Source organism: Anolis carolinensis, unplaced genomic scaffold, assembly GCF_035594765.1.
Source record: "Anolis carolinensis isolate JA03-04 unplaced genomic scaffold, rAnoCar3.1.pri scaffold_13, whole genome shotgun sequence".
NCBI classification, from domain to species: Eukaryota; Metazoa; Chordata; class Lepidosauria; order Squamata; family Dactyloidae; genus Anolis; species Anolis carolinensis.
In genome coordinates this window covers 4735666-4747091 of record NW_026943824.1, presented here as the reverse complement: position 1 = coordinate 4747091, position 11426 = coordinate 4735666, and the positions used below count along the sequence as shown (strand labels likewise).

At 40.3% G+C, this 11426-nt stretch overlaps 1 protein-coding gene across 1 annotated transcript in view; it reads left to right on the top strand.

Annotated features, from left to right (window-relative positions):
* The first annotated feature begins 10035 nt into the window (after positions 1-10035).
* uncx (UNC homeobox) overlaps positions 10036-11426 on the top strand; it is a 74758-nt gene continuing 73367 nt past the window's right edge. Inside the window, exon 1 of the mRNA XM_062964271.1 lies at positions 10036-10741. Within this exon, the coding sequence (XP_062820341.1) occupies positions 10453-10741 (289 nt within the window). The 5' untranslated portion in view covers positions 10036-10452. The remainder of the gene's footprint in view (positions 10742-11426) is intronic.

The following is an 11426-nucleotide window of genomic DNA, read 5'->3' as shown; positions in this document are numbered from 1 at the left end:
GCTGTGTCATAATAATAATAATAATAATAATAATAATAATAATAATAATAATAATACAGTCCTAGACACTTGGGAAGTGTTCGACTTGTGATTTTGTGATATGAAATCCAGTATGTCTATCTTGTTTGCTGTGTCATAAAATAATAATAATAATAATAATAATAATAATAATAATAATAATAATAATATGGAGAAAAGAGTGCAAGAGAGGTGGATCCTCATCTGGAGGAGAGAGATCCTAACACAGAATATTCTCTTTCTTTGAACCACAGAGAAAGCTTGGCAAGTGGGGTCTTTTTTCCCCCTTTTCTTTTTTCCTTTTCCTCTCTCTGTCTTTTTCTTCTAAATCTCTGAAACGAGCCCATTGAAATGCACCCAGAAGAGCCTTGGTTGCTACGGTCGGACTTGCTCTGGAGGTCAAGTGACGGACGGCTTGTATGCTTCTCCATAATAATATTAATTAAACAATTTGCATGCTAATAAGGTAACAATTATCAGGGCTTCTGTTGAAAGATTCAGGTTATTACAACACGCCAGTCTGGGGGCCAAGGGTCAGGGAGGGAGAGGCGGGCGAGAATTTCAACTCGAATTAACAGGCTGTCAGCTCCGGAAAATGGGATAAATAAAGTCGAATTAATTCATTATAATCAGAGAGAGAGAGAGGAAGGAAGGAAGAGAAGGAGGGGGAGGTGGTGAGAGGAGAAGGCAAAGACCCCCCCCCCCCCCTTCTTTGTATGATGATGAGGGTTCTGTATTCGAAAACACGTTCCTGGGACATTCCAGGCCTGGAAAAGAATAATATAATGGGAGGAAACGTCCAGGGCTTTTTCTTGCTACAGGCAAAAGGAGGGGAGGGGGAAAAGAGAACACGCCCCGACGTTTACATTGAGTATTTATAGAGAATTAAATTATGCTGGGAAAGAAAACCCTTGGCCTTTCGCCCCGGAATCCACCCCAAAAGCCCATCAGTTTGAACTCTGGATGGTGGCTGGAGTTGGGCCTCTAAATGCATGCAGATATATATATATATATATATATATATATATATATATATATATATATATATATATATACACACACACACACACACACACACACACACACACACACACACACACACATATACATACTAGCTGTGCCCGGCTGTGGCAAAGTGGTGGTGGTATTGGTTAAAAATTGTTGTGTAATTTTTATTTGACGTTATTTGCATTTTTTAAATTAATTTTATTGTAAGTTATATTTTTATTAATTATATTTTATTATTTTCTTGTATTATTTTAGTTATTTTCTGTTATTATAGTATTTTTACTGTATCATTTTTTTTAGTGTTTTTTATTTTTTTTATTGGGTTGCTAGGAGACCAAGTTGGAGGAGCTTAGCCTTCTAACTGGCAGCAATTGGATAAAAACAATTCTTCCTCTCTCTCTAATTAGGACTTTATTTTTCTTTTCTTTTTGTTGTATCAACCTAGAGGCGTGGATAATGGGTTGGGTTGTCAAATTTCGAGGTTGGGGGGCCTGTAGTTTTGTTGTTTTGTGGGTCGCCGTGATGCCATCACCCTTTTATATATATAGATATACACACACACACACACACACACACACACATATACACACACACACCTATATGTACATACACATAGATACACATACACACACACATATATTTATTTATTTATATTTATTTATTTATTTTTCAAACTTATATGCCGCCACTCCCCTAGGGCTCGGAGCGGCTTACAAGAACCGGCTAAAATCAACAATTTAAAAAACATCTTAAAAACATCTTTAAAAAACATCTTTAAAAACATCCTAAAAGCACCTTTTAAAACATTGTAATAAAATATTACTATATATATATATATATATATATATATATATATATATATATATTAATTAAATAAATAAATAAATAAATATACATGCATAAGTATATCCACACACATATACATACACACATACCTATATGCATATGTGTGTATATATAAACACACACATACATATACATAAGTATATACACACATGCATACACACATACATATATGTATATGTGTTTATATATAAAAACACACATATACACACATAAGTATATACACATATACATACACCATACATATATGCATATATATGTATATATAAACACACACATACACATACACACATATACATACACACATACATATATGTGAATGTGTTTATATATAAACACACACATACATAAACACACATATACATACATAAGTATATACACACATATACATACACACATACATATATGCATATGTGTGTATATAAACACACACATACATATACATATATAAGTATATACACACATATACATACACACATACATATATGCATATGTGTATATATATAAACACACACATACATATACATAAGTATATACACACATATACATACACACATACATATATGCATATGTGTATATATAAACACACACATACATATACATATATAAGTATATACACACATATACATACACACATACATATATGCATATGTGTTTATATATAAAACACACATATACATACATATGTGTATATATAAACACACACATACATATAAGCACATATACATACATAAGTATATACACACATATACATACACACATACATATATGCATATGTGTTTATATATAAATCACACATATACATACATATGTGTATGTATAAACACACACATACATATAAACACATATACATACACACATACATATATGCATATGTGTGTATATATAAACACACATATACATACGTAAGTATATACACACATATACACACAAACAGATATGCATAGGTGCTTATATATAAAAACACACATATACATATATATGTGTATATATAAACACACACATACATATACACACATATACATATATGCATAGGTGTTTATATATAAAACACACATATACATACATATGTGTATATATAAACACACATATACATACATATGTGTATGTATATAAACAAACACAAAGATATATACAAATATATGTGTGTGTACACATGTATATCACATACATACATATGTGTATATAAACACACATACACACATATGCAAGCACACATATGTGCATATATAAACATAGACACATACATACACATATACATACATGTGTATGTATATAAACAAACACACACATATACACAGAAATAATTATACATCATCATCATCATCATTTAATTACTTATTAATCGCCCTCCATCCAAGATGCTCTAGGTGATTTACAAGATACACACATACATATATGTATATAAACACACATAAACACACACATATACAAGCAGGCATATGTACATAAATAAACATAGACACATATTATTAATAATAATAATAATAATAATAATAATAATAATAATAATAATAATAATAATAATAATAATCTTTATTTGTATATCCCGCCCCATCTCCCCGAAGGGACTCGGGGCGGCTCACAACAGCGACAAGCCCGAAACAACAACACAACATATTTGACAAAAACTTAAAACATTCCAAGGATACACAAAACAAAATAATGGACAATACATTAAAAATCCAGCAGATAAAATCAGAGTAATTAAAAGCAAACCAGCGGGGACAGGTTTCATAAAGTGCTGTATCATGGAAATAAGTAACAATGATAAAGTGCCATAAAACATAAAGAAGTATTCTAATGACAGCTCTATTGTGCCTATTATTATTATTATTATTATTATTATTATTATTATTATTATTATTATTATTATTATTATTATTATTTTATTGTATGACACAGCAAACAAGATAGATATGCTGGATTTCATATCACAAAATCACAAGTCGAACACTTCCCAAGTGTCTAGGACTGTGTGATGTATTTTCGGATGATGCTGCAAATCCCAGCAGGGTGGCCTTTTGCAGCTGGCAGATCGTAATTTTGTCAATGTCTATTGTTTCCAAATGCCGGCTGAGATCTTTTGGCACGGCACCCAGTGTGCCCATCACCACTGGGACCACCTGCACTGGTTTCTGCCACAGTCTTTGCAGTTCAATCTTGAGGTCCTGATAGCGGCTGAGTTTTTCCTGTTGTTTTTCGTCAATGCGACTGTCACCTGGGATGGCGACATCAATGATCCAAACCTTGTTCTTTTCCACAACTGTGATGTCTGGTGTGTTGTGTTCCAGAACTTTGTCAGTCTGGATTCGGAAGTCCCACAGTATCTTTGCGTGCTCATTTTCCAATACTTTTGCAGGTTTGTGATCCCACCAGTTCTTTGCTGCTGGAAGGTGGTACTTGAGGCATAAGTTCCAATGAACCATTTGGGCCACATAGTTGTGCCTCTGTTTGTAGTCTGTCTGTGCGATTTTCTTACAGCAGCTGAGGATATGATCAATGGTTTCTTCGGTTTCCTTGCACAGTCTGCATTTTGGGTCATCAGCTGATTTTTCGATCTTGGCCTGAATTGCCTTTGTTCTGATGTCTTGCTCCTGGGCTGCAAGGATCAGGCCTTCTGTCTCCTTCTTCAGGGTCCAATTCATGAGCCAGAGCCAGGTCTTCTATTATTATTATTATTATTATTATTATTATTATTATTATTATTAATTGCCTTTGTTCTGATGTCTTGCTCCTGGGCTGCAAGGATCAGGCCTTCTGTCTCCTTCTTCAGGGTCCCATTCGTGAGCCACAGCCAGGTCTTCTATTATTATTATTATTATTATTATTATTATTATTATTATTATTATTATTATTAATGGCCTTTGTCCTGATGTCTTGCTCCTGGGCTGCAAGGATCAGGCCTTCTGTCTCCTTCTTCAGGGTCCCATTCGTGAGCCAGAGCCAGGTCTTCTATTATTATTATTATTATTATTATTATTATTATTATTATTATTATTATTATTATTATAATCCAAGCGGCTGAGGGGGAAAAGGAAGGGGCCTGAGACTATTAGGAATGCTGGGAGTTGTAGTCCAAAACACTTGGAGAACCCAAGTTGGCCCAGTATATATCCAGAGAGTCTCCAACTTTGAAAACTTTTGGGGACATGAAAGGGAGCTCATATTGTGCTTTCTTCGCTTCCAGAAACTTATTCCTTTGCATTCCTTTAACCTGGAGACTTCCACCTTCTTCTCAGACCTTCTCCTCCTGGCGCCTTCCCACGTGCGGCTCTTGACGCGTGTCTTCGCCAACCTTCCGCGCCCCAAACCCGGCGCCTATCTCTGCTCCACAGGCCTTGGGAACCCGTCCGTTTCTAATTCTTTTCTTCCCCGCTTCTTTTTGCTAAATAGACTGCTTTTTAATTAGACGCCCTCTGGCCCCATTCATAATTTAATACTGGGTTTTTCCAGGGATCAATAGAAAGGCGAGGAGGAGGAGGAGGAGGCCTTAATTATTATTTTGATTGATACCATCCGATGGTGCTGGTTGAAAGGCAAGCCTGTGAGTTTTCCTGGCTGTGTCGCCACATCCCAGAAGCATTCTCTCCTGACGTTTCGCCCACATCTGTGGCAGGCATCCTCGGAGGTTGTGAGGTCTGTTGGAAACTAGGCAAGTGGGGTTTATATATTTATTTATTTGCAACATTTCTACCCTGCCCTTCTCACCCGAGGGGACTCAGGGCGGCTTACAAAAATTGGTAAAATTTCATGCCCAAAATGCAATTATAATAACAAAACAATATAAGCAGATCCATTAATAACATTATTAAAACACATTATAAAAAACCTTAAAAACGTATATATAATTAATTCCATATATCTGTGGAATAATGTCCAGGGTGGGAGAAAGAACTCTTGATTAGCATTGAATGGCCTTGCAGCTTCAAAGCCTGGCTGCTTCCTGCCCTGGGGGAATCCTTTGTTGGGAGGTGTTAGCTGGCCCTGATTGTTCCTTGTCTGGAATTCCCCTGTTTTCAGAGTGTTGGTATACTTCACAACCTCTGAGAATGCCTGACATAGATGTTGGCTTTAAGGCCTGGCTCATTCCTGCCTGGGGTGGAATCCTTTGTTGGGAGGTGTTAGCTGGCCCTGATTGTTCCTTGTCTGGAATTCCCCTGTTTTCAGAGTGTTGGTGTACTTCACAACCTCTGAGAATGCCTGACATAGATGTGGGCTTTAAGGACTGGCTCATTCCTGCATTGGTGTGTGTGTGTGTGTGGAATCCTTTGTTGGGAGGTGTTAGCTGGCCCTGATTGTTCTTATTATGTTACATTGCTTCTATTATTACTATTGTAAATTTATGTTACTATTATTCTATTATGTTATATTGCTTCTATTATTATTATTGTAAGTTTATGTTACTATTATGTTATATTGCTTCTATTATTATTGTAAGTTTGTTACTATTATGTTATTATGTTATATTGCTTCTATTATTATTATTGTAAGTTTATGTTACTATTATGTTATTATGTTATATTGCTTCTATTATTATTATTGTAAGTTTATGTTACTATTACGTTATTATGTTATATTGTTTCTATTATTATTATTGTAAGTTTATGTTACGCTTATGTTATTATGTTATATTGCTTCTATTATTATTATTGTAACTTTATGTTACTATTATGTTATGTTATATTGCTTCTATTATTATTATTATTGTAAGTCTATATTACTATTATGTTATTATGTTATATTGCTTCTATTATTATTATTGTAAGTTTATGTTACTATTCTGTTATTATGTTATATTGCTTCTATTATTATTATTGTAAGTTTATGTTACTATTATGTTATATTGCTTCTATTATTATTATTGTAAGTTTCTGTTACTATTATGCTATTATGTTATATTGCTTCTATTATTATTACAGTAGAGTCTCACTTATCCAACACTCGCTTATCCAACGTTCTGGATTATCCAACGTATTTTTGTAGTCAATGTTTTCCATACATCGTGATATTTTGGTGCTAAATTCATAACTATAGTAATTACAACATAGCATTACTGCGTATTGAACTGCTTTTTCTGCCAAATTTGTTGTCTAACATGATGTTTTGGTGCTTAATTTGTAAAATCATAACCTAAGTTGATGTTTAATAGGCTTTTCCTTAATCCCTCCTTATTATCCAAGATATTCGCTTATCCAAGCTTCTGCTGGCCCATTTAGCTTGGATAAGTGAGACTTTAGTGTATCTATATTTATTTTTGATTTTCGAAAGTTGCCACTAGCTGCTGCATTTCCCACCCTCGTCTTATACTCCAGTCAATAGGTTTTTCCCAGTTTTGTGGTAAAATTAGACTCCTCTGCTTATGTTCAGATCGACTTATACTCCAGCATATACGGTACAATATAGAGAGATGTCCTAGAAAGGGTCTCAAGGCACTGAGACCCTTTCTACTCTACTGTATTATGTTATTATGTTATATTGCTTCTATTATTATTATTATTATTATCAGAGCCGGCCCTAGGTAATTTTCAAATGTAGGAGAACAGCATTTTGGCGCCCCCCTCCCCCCCAAACCAATCGCCGAAAAATAAAAGCGTTGGATAAGCAAAATTTTTGGATAATAAGGAGGGATTAAGGAAAAGCCTATTAAACATCAAATTACATTAAGATTTTACAAATTAAGCACCAAAACATCATGTTTTACCAGAAATCAACAGAAAAAGCAGTCTCGTATGTTTTGCGCCCGAAGCGACCCGTCTTAATTCACCTCATTGTTGGACCGGCCCTGATTATTATTATTATTATTGTAAGTTTGTTATTAAGTTATGTTTGTTGGGAGGATGTGGGAGAAAGGTCAGGAGAGAATGCTTCTGGAACATGGCCATACAGCCCGGAAAACAACCCAACTTTCCCTCTGTATTCCCCGACTTTCCCTGTAGTCTTTTGCCCCTTTTCTTTCCTTCTTGCCCCCATTCTCTCTCTCCTTTCCTGCCCTCCTTCATCCCCCTTTCCCTCCCCTCTCCTCTCCCCCCTTTTTCCTGGCTTTTAAGCAAACTTCCCTCCCCCTCCCCTTCCCCCCCCCTCCCCTCCTTTCCCTCTTTTGCTCGAAGAAGCCTGAGAGGAGATGAAAAGCCTTGTAGTTTTAAATTCATTGTGACAGCCTTGGAAAGAGTGGATGATGAATCTCCTATTATTGGATCAGTCTATTTGCCGCTCAATGTCTCCCTGTAATTGGAGCAACATCACTTTAAAGGTTCACAGGAGTCGAACCGTTTTCTGGCGAAGGAGGAGGAGGAGGAGGAGGAGGAGGAGGAAGGGGCGATGGGGAAAAAGGGGGGGCGGGGAGAGAGAGAAAGAGGGGGGGGGGTCTTGAGGAACAGAGCCTATTCTATCCCACTTTTTTTTTTATTTCTCTCTAAAAAAGGGAAATCTATTAGCCATTTGTTGTCCAAGCCTTTCGTGGAAGCACTGGCTTGCTGTGAGTTTTCCGGGCTGTCTGGCCATTCTCTCCTGACGTTTCGCCCACCTCTATGGCAGGCATCCTCAGAGGTGGTGAAGTATGTCAACTCTCTGAAAGCAATTCCAGACAGGGAACAATCAGGGCCAGCTAACACCTCCCAACAAAGGATTCCACCCCCACCCCACCCCCCCCAGGCAGGAATCAGCCAGGCCTTGAAGCCCACATCTATGTCAGTTATTTTCAGAGGTTGTGAAGTATTTCCACTCTGAAACCAATTCCAGACAGGGAACAATCAGGGCCAGCTAACACCACCCAACAAAGGATTCCACCCCCCCCCCCAGGCAGGAAACAGCCAGGCCTTGAAGCCCACATCTATGTCACACATTTTCAGAGGTTGTGAAGTATAGCAACACTCTGAAAACGGGGGAAATCTAGACAGGGAACAATCAGGGCCAGCTAACATCTTCCAACAAAGGATTTCCCTCCTCCAGGCAGGAATCAGCCAAGCCCTGAAGTCTGCATTTATGGCAGGCATCTTCAGAGGCTGTGAAGTATTTCCACTCTGAAAGCAATTCCAGACAGGGAACTATCAGGGCCAGCTAACACCTTCCAACAAAGGATTCCCCCCCCCCCCCAGGCAGGAATCAGCCAGGCCTTGAATCCAACATCTATGTCACTCATTTTCGGAGGTTGTGAAGTATAGCAACACTCTGAAAACAATTCCAGACAGGGAACTATCAGGGCTAGCTAACACCTCCCAACAAAGGATTTCCCTCCCCCCAGGCAGGAATGAGCCAGGAATCTCATCCCGAGGGGGACTCAGGGCGGCTTACAAGCCATATGTACATACAATATGTTATATTATTCGCATAGGACAGTATAAGCATTATATGTGACTATATTGTACTATAACATCAATTTTAATATTATTAGTAATATTACATATAATATAAATATACCATTATAATAGTAATAATAATAATAATAATAATAATAATAATAATAATAATAATAATAATAATAATAATAATAATAATATAGGTGTTAGCTGGCCCTGATAGTTTCCCGTCTGGAATTTCCCTGTTTTCAAAGTGTTGGTATACTTCACAACCTCTGAGTATGCTTGACAAAGATGTGGGCTTTAAGGCCTGGCTGATTCCTGCCTTGGGGTGTGTGTGTGTGTGTGTGTGTGTGTAATCCTTTGTTGGGAGGTGTTAGCTGGCCCTGATAGTTCCCCATCTGGAATTCCCCTGTTTTCAGAGAGTTGATATAATTCACAACCTCTGAGGATGCCTGACATAGATGTGGGCTTTAAGGCCTGGGGGGGGGGGGATCCTTTGTTGGGAGGTGTTAGCTGGCCCTGATAGTTCCCCATCTGGAATTCCCCTGTTTTCAGAGTGTTGGTATAATTCACAACCTCTGAGGATGCCTGATGTGGGCTTTAAGGTCTGGGGGGTGGGTGGGGGTGGAATCCTTTGTTGGGAGGTGTTAGCTGGCCCTGGTTGTTCCCTGCCTGGAATTGCTTTCAGAGTGTTGATATACAGAAGGGACGTTTCTCCTAAGCAGGCGTCTCCCTTCCCGTGGAAGCCCCCCCCCCCCCCACGCAAACACACGCACGCTTTATCAAAGGGAAGGGCCCTCTCTCCCCTCCCCTCCCTTTCTCCTCCTTGTCTTGTTGTGACAGCTTTGATATTGTTTATTGAGGGTGGATGTCAGGTATAATTAGCAATCGATATGGAAAACGGCTCCTTCTCTCTTCCCCCTCCCCACGCAGGACCGCCTCTGACGTCACCCCCGCTCCCCGCCCCTGATTGGTCCCCGGCCCCCCAACCCGGCGCCTCATTAGGTGGAAGGCCTGAGCTGGGGATAAAGTTGAAGCGCCCGTCCGGGGCGCCCTCCAGCATGCGCCGCGCCGTGGAGCAGCCCACTCGCGTTCCCGCCGCGAGAGCCAGGCTCCGGCGGCGGGGGCGGCGGGGGCGGGGGCGGGAAGAAGAGAAAGAGCAGCCGCGCCGGGAAGCATAGAAGCCGGGAAACCCACCCACCCAAAAATCTCGCAATCCCCCACGCGTGTTTCCCCCACGCGCGCGTGGATCGCCCGGGTCGCCCCTCCCCCGCCTCCGAGGATGGACAGCCGCCTCCTAGAGCACCCCCACGCCCCCTTCGGCGGGATGGTGGGCTTCCCGTACCCACTCGCGCACCCCCACGTGTACGAACTGGCCGGGCACCAGCTCCAGGCCGCCGCCGCCGCCGCCGCCGCCGCCTCCGTGCCCTTCTCCATCGACGGATTACTCAACGGATCCTGCGCCGCCGCCGCCGCCGCCTCCGTGGTCAACCCCACGCCGCTCCTCCCGCCGCCGCCCCACGCCTGCGGGGTCAACGGAGAGGGGCCCGGGCAGCCCTACAAGCTCTCCGGTAGGAGCCTCCGCCGCCTTGCCCTTCCCCACCAGGACCCACGCGTTTCTCGGGGTCTCGCGTGGGGTGTTTAGACCCTCTTTCTTCTCTGCTAGGAAAGGCACAGAATAGGGCTCTTCCTCCCCAAAGTGAGAGCCCGAGAATATCGGCAAGAAAACAGTTAGAGCGGCCCACGCGTGTCTCGGGGTCTCTCGTGGGGTTTTTAGACCCTCTTCTTCTCTGCTGGGAAAAGTGCAGAATAGGGCTTTTCCTCCCCAAAAGTGGGAGCCTGAGAATATCGGCAGGAAAACAGTTAGTGAGGCCCACGAGTGTCTGTGAGTCTCTCGTGGGGTGTTTAGACCCTCTTCTGCCCTGCAAGAAAAGGTGCAGAATAGGGCTCTTCCTCCACAAAAGTCCAGTTAAGACCAAAGTGTGAGCCCGATAATATCGGCAAGAAAACAGTTAGTGCGGCCCACGCGTGTCTGGGGTTCTCGAGTGGAGTGTTTAGACCCTCTTTCTTCTATGCAAAGAAAGGTGCAGAATAGGGCTCTTCCTTTGGGTTTGTGGCAGGGTATAAATAAAGTATTATTATTATTATTATTATTATTATTATTATTATTATTATATTTCCCAAAAGTTCGATTTGACACCAAAGTGGGAGCCCGACAATTGGCATCCCCACGGGTGGGACTCCAGATTATTATTA